This window comes from Lissotriton helveticus, chromosome 1_2, assembly GCF_964261635.1.
Source record: "Lissotriton helveticus chromosome 1_2, aLisHel1.1, whole genome shotgun sequence".
Taxonomy (NCBI): Eukaryota; Metazoa; Chordata; class Amphibia; order Caudata; family Salamandridae; genus Lissotriton; species Lissotriton helveticus.
The window spans coordinates 35299994-35312173 of NC_136058.1; the positions used below are offsets into that span (position 1 = coordinate 35299994).

Below are 12180 nucleotides of genomic sequence, written 5' to 3' on the forward strand. Positions count from 1 at the left end.
ATGCGCTATAATGACATACATCCTAAACACTCAGATATATATTCTTTGTGGCATCGCAGTTGCCACCATTTCCATCAAGAGCTGTACTAAGGTATTTTGTAAGATGAAGCTCATCAATGACTCAACTGCTACCTATTCAGTATGATGATTTGGGTGTGAGGCTTTGTGGTAAAGCACCTCATCAGTAGTGCCTATTGTAGAGATTGATCTGGAAGAAGGAACTAATTCATTCGGGGTGTCTGATGGTGAATGTTCAGTGGTCTGTTGTGCTTGTGCAAACATTTATGGGTGAATCTTATCTAGGTTTCTAATATGCGATTTGCCTTTCGATTACAAACAGAGTTGGCTTAATTCTGTTGTCATCTGCTTACCATCTGCTTACCATGCAGGTATTAGATTTCTACTAATGTTGTATGAGTGATTTTTTCCATAGGATAGGTATTATATTCATTGCTGTAAATGGCTCTCATGTTGTAATATACCAAAAAATGAAATAGCGAAACTAATAAATATGTAGACATTACTGAAAAATATGTGGACATTACTGAAATGATTCTTTGGGGAAACCACCAGCACACCTGTTTGTTTGTTAGTCAGTGAAAAATATGTTTTGCATTCCTTCTTGTTATCAAGACTATTCTTGCAAGTTAGGATTTTGAGGGAAACACGGCACCAAGAAGACAGGTGGTGAGGTATGAAATTATATTTAACTGCTTGCAGAGTTGAAATTGTATTTTCGTTTTAAAATAAAGCATTACTTAAAATGTGTTTCCTCTTTTCCACAGAGTGGCAATATTAGATCAGGTTACAGACTTTCTATTATTCCTTGGAAAAATTCTTGTTGCTGGTGGAGTGGGTACGTATTTGACTGTTTACGTCCATTAAGTGTAACCCCCTAAACAACCTTTTCTTGCAATTAGATTTTATGATCAATCGTTATCAGCAATTTTGTAGACTAATCAGTTTGAGCTAAGTGTACATTTCGCTGCATCCCTTTGTAATGGACCTATGTGGCAAGATGTGTCTGGGACAACCCTAGGCATCTTTTCAAACAAGCCTTTCTTGTGTAAAGGGTGTGAACGCAAATGTTAATCATTAAAAGCTCTAATACAGCATACTTTGCAGATGCATAAATCTGCTTTGCGGGTTTTCATATTACTGAAAAATGCATGTTCCCTCATTAGAATGAGCTAGGAAAATCTTTCTGAGACTGTTGGAACATATATCCTTTTGTATGGTACCCCAGTCTTCTTTACTGGCTATACTAGCAGATAAAACTCAAGGTGCTGAGGGGATGCTTAACACCTCCTGGTGCATATGCTTTCACCTATACACACATCAAATTCTAGCTTTTGGTATAGCTTACATTTAGGTAAAGCCACAGTAAGGTGGTACAGAAATTGTATCTTTGGAAGATGTCACATGTGGGCTGCCATGTGGAATACAACCCCCCCCCGTTGTTAATGGCACTCTCTGCAGGGTCAATTTCCAACTTTTTGCTTCCCTCCTCATATTTTTGCTGAATTATTTTTTGTTGGCTTTAGGACTCTGTCCACTTAACCACTGCTAACCAGTGCTAAAGTGCTTGTGCTCTGTTCTTAAAATATGGTAACATTGGCTTATACCCAATTGGCATATTTAATTTACTTATAAGTCCCTAGTAAAGTGCACTACATGTGCCCAGCGCCTGTAAATTAAATGCTACTAGTGGGCCTGCAGCCCTGATTGCGCTACCTACTTAAGTAGGCCTGTAAACATGTCTCTGGCCTGCCATTGCAGAGCTTATGTGTACAATTTTAAACTGCTTTTTTGCTCTGGCACAATAAGCCTTTTGCCAGGTCTAAACTGTCATTTTTAATATATATAAGTCATCCATAGTGTAAGCCCTGGACAGCCCAGAGGGAATGTTGTAATGTATTTAAGGAGTAGGACATGTACTTTTAAGTTTTACATGTCCTAGTAGTGAACTGCATGGCCTATCTCTCCCATAGGTTTTCATTGGAGTTGCCTTATTGCATTTTATAAAAGTAATTTCCAAATGGGAATAGATGACTGGTTCTTGTTTGGTGTCTCTGGAATCCACAATTAAGTCAGACAGGGATAGCAACTTTCTGTCTGCATGCCTGAAGTATATATGGAAGGACTGTGGGGTTACCTATGAGTTCTACACACCCTAACATCCACAAACCGATGGACTTGCTGAACGATTCAACAAATGCAAGATTATGGGCCTACCTAAGCCCATGAGGCAGAAGTGGGACGTCACTAAAGGGAGCGAGCTTTACCCCATTTGAACTTCTCTATGGCCTTCCTGTAAGGGAACCTCTCAATCTGGTCAAGTAGGGGTGACATCACGTTCTTAAGAAACACTCCTAGGATGTGGTTAGCTACATGCTAATCCTATTAATGAGATGGCCAGTTTCTGGAAGAAGGCTTTGGAGGACTTGGAGGCTAGCCAGGAGGTAATGAAGCAATGGTATGACCCAGTGGCTACCGTAGAGGAACTCCAACCGGGGCAGAAAGTGTGTGGAGATGGAGCCAGTAGAGTCCAGGGCTCTCCAGGAGCACTGGACTGGGCCCTATGAGGTGGTGGAGAAGAATGGAGAGTCCACCTATCTGATGGATCTCAAGACCCCCAGAAACCCCTTAAGGGTATGCCAACTCAACTGCCTCAAACCCTACAATGAGACGTCTGAGGTCACATGCTGCTGGTGACTTTATGGGGAAGAGAAGAAGAGTGTACCTCTCCCCGACCTAGTCTCATCTAAAGAGAAGGACACGTTATTGGAGAGTGTCAACCTCTCCCCTACCCTGACCTCGGAGCAGCAGAGGGACTGTTGCCAGTTACTGGAACAGTTTGCCTTCTTATTTCCCCTCACCCCTGTGTTTACACACTTGTGTATCCATAATATAGACATTGGGGACTGCTTGCCTTTCACAAATAAACTACACAGTCTGTCTGACAGTTTGAGGGCCAGCATTAAAAAAATAAGTCTCTAATATGCTCAAGTTGGGAGTCATTTAGCCCTCCAGTAGTTCCTTTGCCAGTCCAGCAGGCACTGCCCCAGAATGCAGGTTCTCTGTTGACTACAGAGGGCTCAGCTCAGTCATTAAGACTGATGCACTCCCCATCTCCTGAGCTGATGAGCTCATTGATAGGTTAGGGGCTGCTAGGTTCCTGAGCACTTTTGATTTGCCTTCAGGGTTTTGCCTGAGGGGTCTAAAGAGAGGTCAGCCTTCCCCACCCCAGAGGGCCACTTTCAGTTCGAAGTGATGCCCTTTGGACTCAAGAACAACACCCCTGCCACCTTCCAGCGGCTGGTAAACTAGGTCTTGGCTGGGATGGGGCCTACAGTGCTGCAAATATAGATCATATAGTTGTCTTCAGCAGCACCTGGCAGGACCACCTGTTTTACCTGCAGAAGTGCTTCAGGCTCTGCAACAGGCAACCCTGACTACCAAAATAGGCAACTAGTCAGATAGGACAGGGGTCTGTGGTGTATTCGGGACACCTGGTGTGTGGGGGTAAGATGCAGTCTCTCCAGGCCACAATAGAGGCAATCTTTGCATGTAAGCCTCCAAAAACTCAATCAGAGGTGAGTGCCTTCCTGGGCCTCACTGGGTATTATAGGTATGCCAAGGGACACAGCACACTTGCTGCCCCCTTGATTGAACTGGCTTCAAAGAAGCAGCCCATGAGGGTGTGTGTTCTGGACAGAGGATTTCAGAAAGTCTGACTCCTTCAAACAGGCTATGTGCACAGCCCCTTTGCTTGAACACCCTGACTTTTTCCAGGACTTTATTGTCTGAACAGATGCCTCAGAGCATGGTATAGGGGCAGTACTATCACAGATCAATGAAGAGGGCCTAGACCAACCTGTAGCCTTCATCTCCAGGAGGATTCTCCTCATTCATCTGTAGGAGGCTACTTTCCAGGGAACAGGTGGAGTACTATTGAGAGAGAAACATTTGCTGTGGTCTGAGCACTGACGAAGCTGGGAGCATACTGGTTTGGGACTCACTTCTGAGTTCAGACTGACTGACTCCTCAGGTGCTAATGCAAATGAGGGGTGAGAATACAAAATTGTTGAGGTGGTCAATTTCCCTACAGGGGCTGGACTTTACAGTGGAGCATCGTTCTGGGTCAGGCTACGCCGGTGTTTATGGTCTATCCAGGTTTTTCCACCAAAGTGAAGAGAACTCTCAAGCGGTTGGGTAGTTCCTCCAACATTCAGCTCAAGAAGGCACATGTTAGACCTGTCAGCCTTAAACTTTTATCCTCACCTCCTCCATTTTGTTGACCTTATTTTTGTGGGTGTTAGGACTCTGTGCACTTTACTGCTACTAACCAGTGCTAAAGTTCCTGTCCTGCCAAATATGGTTGCATTGGCTTAAACCCAATGGAATGTTTCATTTACTTGTATGTCCCTTGTAGAATGATAAACCCTATACCCAGGACCTGTAAATTAAATGTTACCAGTGGGTCAGTGTTTGATTACAATTTTAAAAATGTCACTTTTAGAAAGTAGGTATTTTTCTGCCCTCAGCACTTTTATCCTACTAGCCTGGTCTGGGTCATATGATTGGGTGTAACTGACAGTTAGACTTTATGTATTCCTCCCAGACAGTCACACAATAGAGGGGTTAGGTGTGCCTTAAAGGATCATCTGCTTGCAGGATGGGAGGGTGTAGCTGAGCACAGACCAAATTGCATCTGAATAGCCTGTGCTCTGACTTCACTCAAAGGGCCTAACAACCCCACATTGTCACTGAAGCTGGCTTGGAGCCAGGGCAGGGGAGGCAGAATATTCCATGCATTGCAAAGGGATGTATGACGTTACAACGCATACTTTTACAACGCCTACCATTACCACGCAATTTTTACAACACAGGATCCATTACAACGCATGCCATTACAACGCATGTATTTACAACGCAGGTACCTTTACAACGCATACCATTACAACGTAAGTATTGGTAAGTTTATATTATTTTTTTAAATGTAAATTAATTAAAATTAATATAATTTAATTTAATTTAATTAATTTTATTTAATTTAATTTATTTAATTTAATTTAATTTAATTTAATCAATTTAATTTAATGTAATTTAAATTTAATTGTACTTAATTTTTACCCTGTACCCCTTTACCTAAAAACCCAAAACTGACCCTGAACCCTAAAAATACCCCTTTACCCAAAAACCCAAAACTGACCCTGAACCCTAAAAATACCCCTTTACCCAAAAACCCAAAACTGACCCTGAACCCTAAAAATACCCCTTTACCCAAAAACTGAAAACTGACCCTGAACCCTAAAAATACCCCTTTACCCAAAAACTGAAAACTGACCCTGAACCCTAAAAATACCCCTTTACCCAAAAACTGAAAACTGACCCTGAACCCTAAAAATACCCCTTTACCCAAAAACCCAAAACTGACCCTGAACCCTAAAAATACCCCTTTACCCAAAAACCCAAAACTGACCCTGAACCCTAAAAATACCCCTTTGCCCAAAAACCCAAAACTGACCCTGAACCCTAAAAATACCCTTTTACCCAAAAACCCAAACTTATAATATTTTTGATAAAATGATATACTTACCAATACTTACGTTGTAATGGTATGCGTTGTAAAGGTACCTGCGTTGTAAATACATGCGTTGTAATGGTATGCGTTGTAATGGATCCTGCGTTGTAAAAGTTGCGTGGTAATGGTAGGTCGTTGTAAAAGTTGCGTTGTAAAGGTTGTATACCATTGCAAAGCCACTGCTTATAAGCTTTTCCCACTTTCCAGAACCAGGGCATCAGGATATAAAAAAGGACCTCAGACACCAACTCTTCAGTATGCTTCTGGACCTGTGAATGCCAGGAAGAAGGACGGCTGAGCTGCTGGAATGGCTGGCACTCTGCTGGACGGTTCACCTGCTGGTTTGCAGCCCTGTTGTTATGCTGCTCGTCCACCTTCTGCCTGGGTACAAGGACTGGATCTTCAACTGTCAGAGGACCTGCAAACTAGTTTGCTGGCCTCCTGTTCAGAGCAACAGGAACACAAAAGGCTCCCTCCACCTTGACCTGCACCAGAACCCAGCCTGTAAGTCCTGACCCTCCGAATGGTGCCCCTCCAGTCCTGGAGTCTTGGAAGTGGTGCTAAAGGTGCCCAGATGGCCAACATCTACAACTGAGGACTTAGACAACTTTGCCCCAAAAGTAGTTTGAGAACCAGGAGAAGACAGGGACCAATCTGCTCACCTATGCGCCCGAGGTGCTTCGCACGCTGGATTGAATTTGTGGCTTCTTCCGCTACGTTCTTCTCTGCAACAGCAAATCCTTATCAGCAGTCCTTCGCCAAAAGGGGTATTCGGCCTCGTGGACCTGTCTCCAGCTACAGCCCTTGCCTTTGTCACGCTGGAGGTTTTCGACTTCCAATTCAGAGACTAAGTCAGAATGTAGAAATCTTCATCACAGCTTCAACTCAGGGTTATCCGATGACGACGCTCCCTTCTCGGAAACCTCCTGCAGCCTTGCCCCACTAAAATTTACCTTCTAAGATACTTTTTCTCAAAAGTCCGAAGGTAGGTACTTACCAGGCCCAATCCACATCTTGTATCTGAACCACGCTCCATTGCAGTCAGCCATATTATATGGCTTTGACTTGGACTTGATCTTTTGCAAATAGATGTCCGCAGTTGGCGCTCTGAACTTATAGGTGCTAGTTTTTACTACTGATTGGATTTTTGTTGTTTTGGTGTCAAATAATTTATAAAAAATTTCTCTATTTTTCTAAATTGGTTTGGGATTTTTCTTCTGCTATGTTTTCACTTTATTACAGTTTGTGTGCTGCATAAATAGTTTACACATTGCCTAGTTCAGCCTGACAGTTTTTTGTGCCAAGCTACCCAGGGTTAAGCACAGGTCAATTTAGTGGCTTTTTGTTTTTCACCCTGCAAGGAATTGTGGCTGTTGCTTGGCCAGGGCTCACAACCCAGTCAACCTACAACCCAATTTCTCACAAGGCCCATAGAAGTATCAAATAAACCTTAATATACATAAAATATTATGGTGTATTTATGTGCTTCCTGACACCAACGGACAGGTATATATAATCGATCCAGCATATGGAAAGTGGTGCTCCAAAGTCCTAAGTGAGAACACCACCCATTGCGGTGCTGTATGTCACAGACTACCCGCCTACATGATGTATAGTAGTCTAAGATGCCAATGATAAAGCATACAGTCAAAGGACACCTTACCATGGAAAGATAGGATAATCAAGATCGCACTACAATATATCCTACATATCACAGTTTGAGAACATGCAATTACATCTAGAGAGGGTGATATACCATAAGTAAGTTCCCATAGCACTGTATGGTGTTTGTCCTAGACTAAGGGCATTGTTACGAGAATGGTGGTCCCGTGGACCACTGTATTGGCGGTGGTGGTCTGAGCGCGGTGAGCTCGGCGGTTTAAATGCTGAATTACAAGTTGGGCGGACCAGCTTTGCGAAGGCCACTGCTGGACCGCCGAGACTGCCAGCAGACCGCTTACTGCCAAGTTCTGATAAGAAATAGCAGCCGCCTTAGGGTGGTACAGGGTAGCTGCATCGCAGTGCGTATTACGAGTTGCCTGTTCCATGAGCGGACTACGGTGGTCCGACCGCCTGCTTTAAGGTGGCAGTGACGAAGGATTTGGGGTGCGTTCTCACCCCTTTCTTCTTCTTCCAGGTAGATTCCAACATGTATCCCTTTCTCCTGGTTCCCCTTTCATAGCAGGATCTTCACCCTTAGGATTACAACCTTGTGTGCTGCTATCTTCATGTGAGTCATTTTTGTACCATGTACCCATTACCAGGACTGTCCACATATGGGCTGAACCCCGGTAATCGTTATATAGTATTGTCCCAGATATATCATGCATATGTGTGCATCTGACACAAATACAGTCGAAATGCACACATAGGCATCAATATATTTGGTAATAGTACTCACCACTGCTGCAAGACTTCCACCTCCACACTGTCGGCCTCCTGGTCAACTCGCAATATGGCGGTCTTTGGACTGCCAGTGCCGTGGGCTGCTGGTTGGGGCGGACATGGTCCTACGGTGGCCGGACCACCGAACTCATAATAAATACCTAAGTAAAACCTTGTGTGACTAAAATAAAACCTCAAGTTATAGTCACCCATTTTCAAGGTGTGTAGTGTGTACAAATGTTACCTCAGTATTGTGCCAGAAGTGAGTAAACCGAGCGTCAGTTGGGTGGCGATAAGAAACTATCAGTGTCTCATCCTATAATGCTATATAGAAACTGTGAAGAAAATTTAAGGTATGAATTTAGTATCCTTACAACGCCAGTCGTAATCTATTTAAGAAGAGTACAAAATAAATGGGCAAGCACAACATTTCTCCGGCTTAACATAGGTGCAGTGACCGCAATAAGTGCTAACCAAACTATTGGGTCGATTAGGATCGCGGACGGACTTGAGTCCGTCCGCGACCCCTGAGGAGGAGGGAACGTCCGCATGGGCTGCGGCGTTCCCTCCGATCTGATTAGGATGTGACCGCCAGGGTGGCGGTCACATCGTCTATCGCTAACATTGCGGCGGGTGCAGCTTCAAGCTGCACCCGGCCCAATGTAAAAAATGCATGCACAGCATTTGCGTGCACAAAGCGGCAGGCACCGCGCGGTGCCTGCTGCATTGTGCACGCAAATGCAGGGGGTACCATAGGTACCCCCCATGTGCACCCCCCACCACCCCTTCACCCAGGGGGCCCGCAACGGGCCCCCGAAGTGAAGGTCCGTATGCTTTTTCACGGCGGAAAAGCCGCCGTGGAAAAGCATAGAATTGCAGACATCCTAATATGCCTGGCGGTGTCTGATAGACACCACCAGACATGTTAGTGCTTTTCTGCCGCGGTCGCCTTCCGACCGCGGCGGAAAAGCTGCGGACAGATTATCAGACCCACCAGCCATCCTACTTTGGCGGTGGGTCTGAGGAGGCTCCGCTGCGGTTTTCCCGCATCCTCCGGGCCGGCGGTGGCTTCCGCCGGCCCGGAGGATGCGGGAATTCCGCAATCATAATGACCCCCTATATGTGAATAACATTAAAACATTAAATCTATAATCTAAAGTAGAAAGTAGGCGGAAATATATAAGCCTAGCCTTGTGTGAGACAAAGGGGGAATACCCTGGTACATGCAAATAGGTGCACCAGAGTTAAATGTGCAACCATGTGGGCTTTTCTGTTCATAAAGCAATAACTCTGACACATAAGATGGCATCAAGCTATGAGGTACGTGGAATATATGCCCAGTACAGTATTTTAGACTGTGGTTTCCTTGTGAGAAAAGCAGGTAATTAGTTGGTCTAGACCCACTGAAATGTTAAATTCGACTTTAGTCATCACTGCAAACCCCTATTTTTAGTGCTCACCACAACCCCCTATTTTAATTCTATGTTTTTTTTAACAATATCAATAGAAAGGTGGGTAAAGAATGACTAGTTCTTGTCGCTCCATTGTGATGAATCACTTGAAAAGTACATTAATAAATAATGCTGCTTTTTGTATCTTTTCGCAGGTGTTCTAGCATTCTTTTTCTTTACTAAAAGAATACCTGTTATCGCGCAACAAACACCAGACCTTAATTATTATTGGGTGCCTCTACTGGTAAGACTCAAATTTAAGTTTTTACATTAGATGTAAATTGAATTATATTCTAAAAGTCAAAAGTAACTGTACTTGTGGTTCGCTGGTAGCGATTCTTTGCATTAGGCATTAATGAGCTCATTTCCATATAAGTAAAACACTGTCACACTTTTGTTCTATGTCTCTGGCTACTATTGGACCGAGAGTAGACCCGGACGAACTATCTTTATCCCAAATCGCGCACATTCTTTATATTTTTTTCCCCCGGCATGATCTTTTGGCTCTTTTCAAGATTTAGGTTAAGAGTTCCTTGGAAGCTTCTTCTTGTAGATGCCCCAGTGCAGTGGGGATTTTTCTTGGCTATGCCACTTCTGTTTCTCTCTGTAACTCTTTCCTTGCTCCTTGTCTCATTTCAATGTTAACTAATTTGCACGTCAGTACATCAGGTAGTTTTTTCTTCTCCTAATAGTCTCTGAGGCATATTTTTAGGTTTTGTTCACTTAGTGTTCCTTCCTGGCATAGTATTCCTCTTCCTTTAACTTCTTAGGGCCAAGTACTATTTGGGCAACTTTGCCCCAAGATCTAAAAATATGATCGAGATCAGCAGAAAGTGCAGTTTTAATACCAAGAGAAGTTCATACGTGTGGATGTATATTGTCATCAACAGAATATTGCCTTCTTCAAATCAAGTGATCTGGCTATTGACTTTATTTTCATGGATTTTTTCCACAAAGTCAAGAGCAAGATTGGAAGGAAAGTACTTAGGATTCTGGGATCTGCAATGGGGGCTTTAAGAATCTAGATATTCATAGATTTTGTTTGAGTCAGAGTGAAATGAGATGTGTTAAAGAGAGGTATTGCATAAATCAGCAATGACTGGGCAAAGAGCATTGGAGAGTTTACGGACCAAGCAGGGGCTAAACGTAAAAACTAAATAATGGTCAGGGCCAAAGAAGAAGTTGCATTAGTTGTAAAAGAAGCCTCTCTAACAGTCGCAAATAGAAGGAATAATGCCATATGTAAATTCCTGGTGAATATTTTACAATTGTTACATGGAAACAACTTGTTAGGGAGTTACAGAGTGCAGTTGAGGGATCAATTGTATTAGCAAAGGCTGCAGACTCGAATACTGATGAGAAGAGTTCACAAGAGGGGCTATTGGTAGAAGCAATATACCCAGAACAGGCATTTTTAATAAGGGGCTTAAAAGTTTTAAAAGAGTTGATATTCCCCGTTGCTGGTGGCGATAATTCACCTTAATCACTATTTAAAAGGGGGGTGTTTAGGGTGTCCCTTACAAAAAGTGTTTTGCTGTGGTATCTATCAATGTTTTGTGCCCTTAATCCATTCTCAAAACACTAAAAAGTTTCAGACTGCTGAGTTGGGTGGTAAAAGATTATCAAAATCGATGGGGTCCCTTTGGAGGCCTTTCCTATTTGTGAATGTAAATGTAGTTTGTTCTGGTGTAGACAGTGATCTTGAGGACCACTACCAATTCTCAAACAAACTTAAGAAAATACAACTTTCTTTTTCAATGCAACCCTGTCTTCTTTAAAGAAAAAGGGTTGTATTAAAAAAAATTACCCTATTTAAATACAAACACAGATGTAGTCGTCTGTTGACCTCAGCAAACCACTATCCCTATGCTGTCATCCAATCATAGTAAGTCGCAATTTGTGACTTATCTTATGAATATTAAAGAAGTAGGTTGTATTGAAACCCACTACCTTTCAGAATTTTATGAGTCGGGCTTTTTGGTTATCAAAATTCTTTTCTATTTACTAAAAGTAAGCACAATTTGTGGGCACTTTTTGCAAATGGAAATTTCATACATCAGGCCCTAGAGTCCCAAGATTTTGGAGCTCACATGTTACCCAACTTTCATTGTCATAGGTATACGTCTTGTGCAGTACTTATGAAATCTTCAATGTTTCAATTACTTTGTAAAGGCACAATGATTTTTTTAAGTTATTTGTGTATATTGATATTTAACAGACTCAAAATAGACAATTCCAGAGACATCTGCACACTCTTGAAATCATTACCTAAACATGAAATGCTGTGTTTTTGGTTTTTAAGGGAACAGCTCAATAAACTAAAAGAATACATTTATAGTTAAGTATATTAGGCAAATGTAATCTCCGTTGTGATGAGAATCCAATGCATCCAATTGAAAATGGATAAACGTTTGGAAAGTTCTAAGTGGTATAATTGTAGATAAGTACAGTGAATATGTAGTTTTTACTTGACTAGAAGGTCACCCATTTCCTATTCCTCGTTATAAATTCATTATGACATCACTGACTTCCTTCTCTCTGCTCCCATCTTTCTCCTCCACACCCTCTCTACTCCTCCCACAACCCTTGGTGAACTGAGATAATCAGACTAGGGACAGCAGATAACTTGGAGACAGAGCCTCAAGCAGCTTTATAGGACGTTTTCATTGGATTGGGCTTCCTTGCTCAACCCTCTATTCTCACCTCTCCCACGTCTCGGGCTAACATGCGACATTGGTGAAGGCAGTTATAAAAAAG

At 42.7% G+C, this 12180-nt stretch overlaps 1 protein-coding gene across 6 annotated transcripts in view; it reads left to right on the plus strand.

Annotated features, from left to right (window-relative positions):
• Positions 1 to 12180, plus strand: part of SLC44A5 (solute carrier family 44 member 5) — a 793737-nt gene that overhangs the window by 743432 nt on the left and 38125 nt on the right. For all 6 annotated transcript variants that reach the window (XM_078668567.1, XM_078668577.1, XM_078668593.1 and 3 more), the window contains 2 exons: positions 786 to 856; positions 9579 to 9667. In XM_078668567.1, the coding sequence (XP_078524693.1) occupies positions 786 to 856; positions 9579 to 9667 (160 nt within the window). The remainder of the gene's footprint in view (positions 1 to 785; positions 857 to 9578; positions 9668 to 12180) is intronic.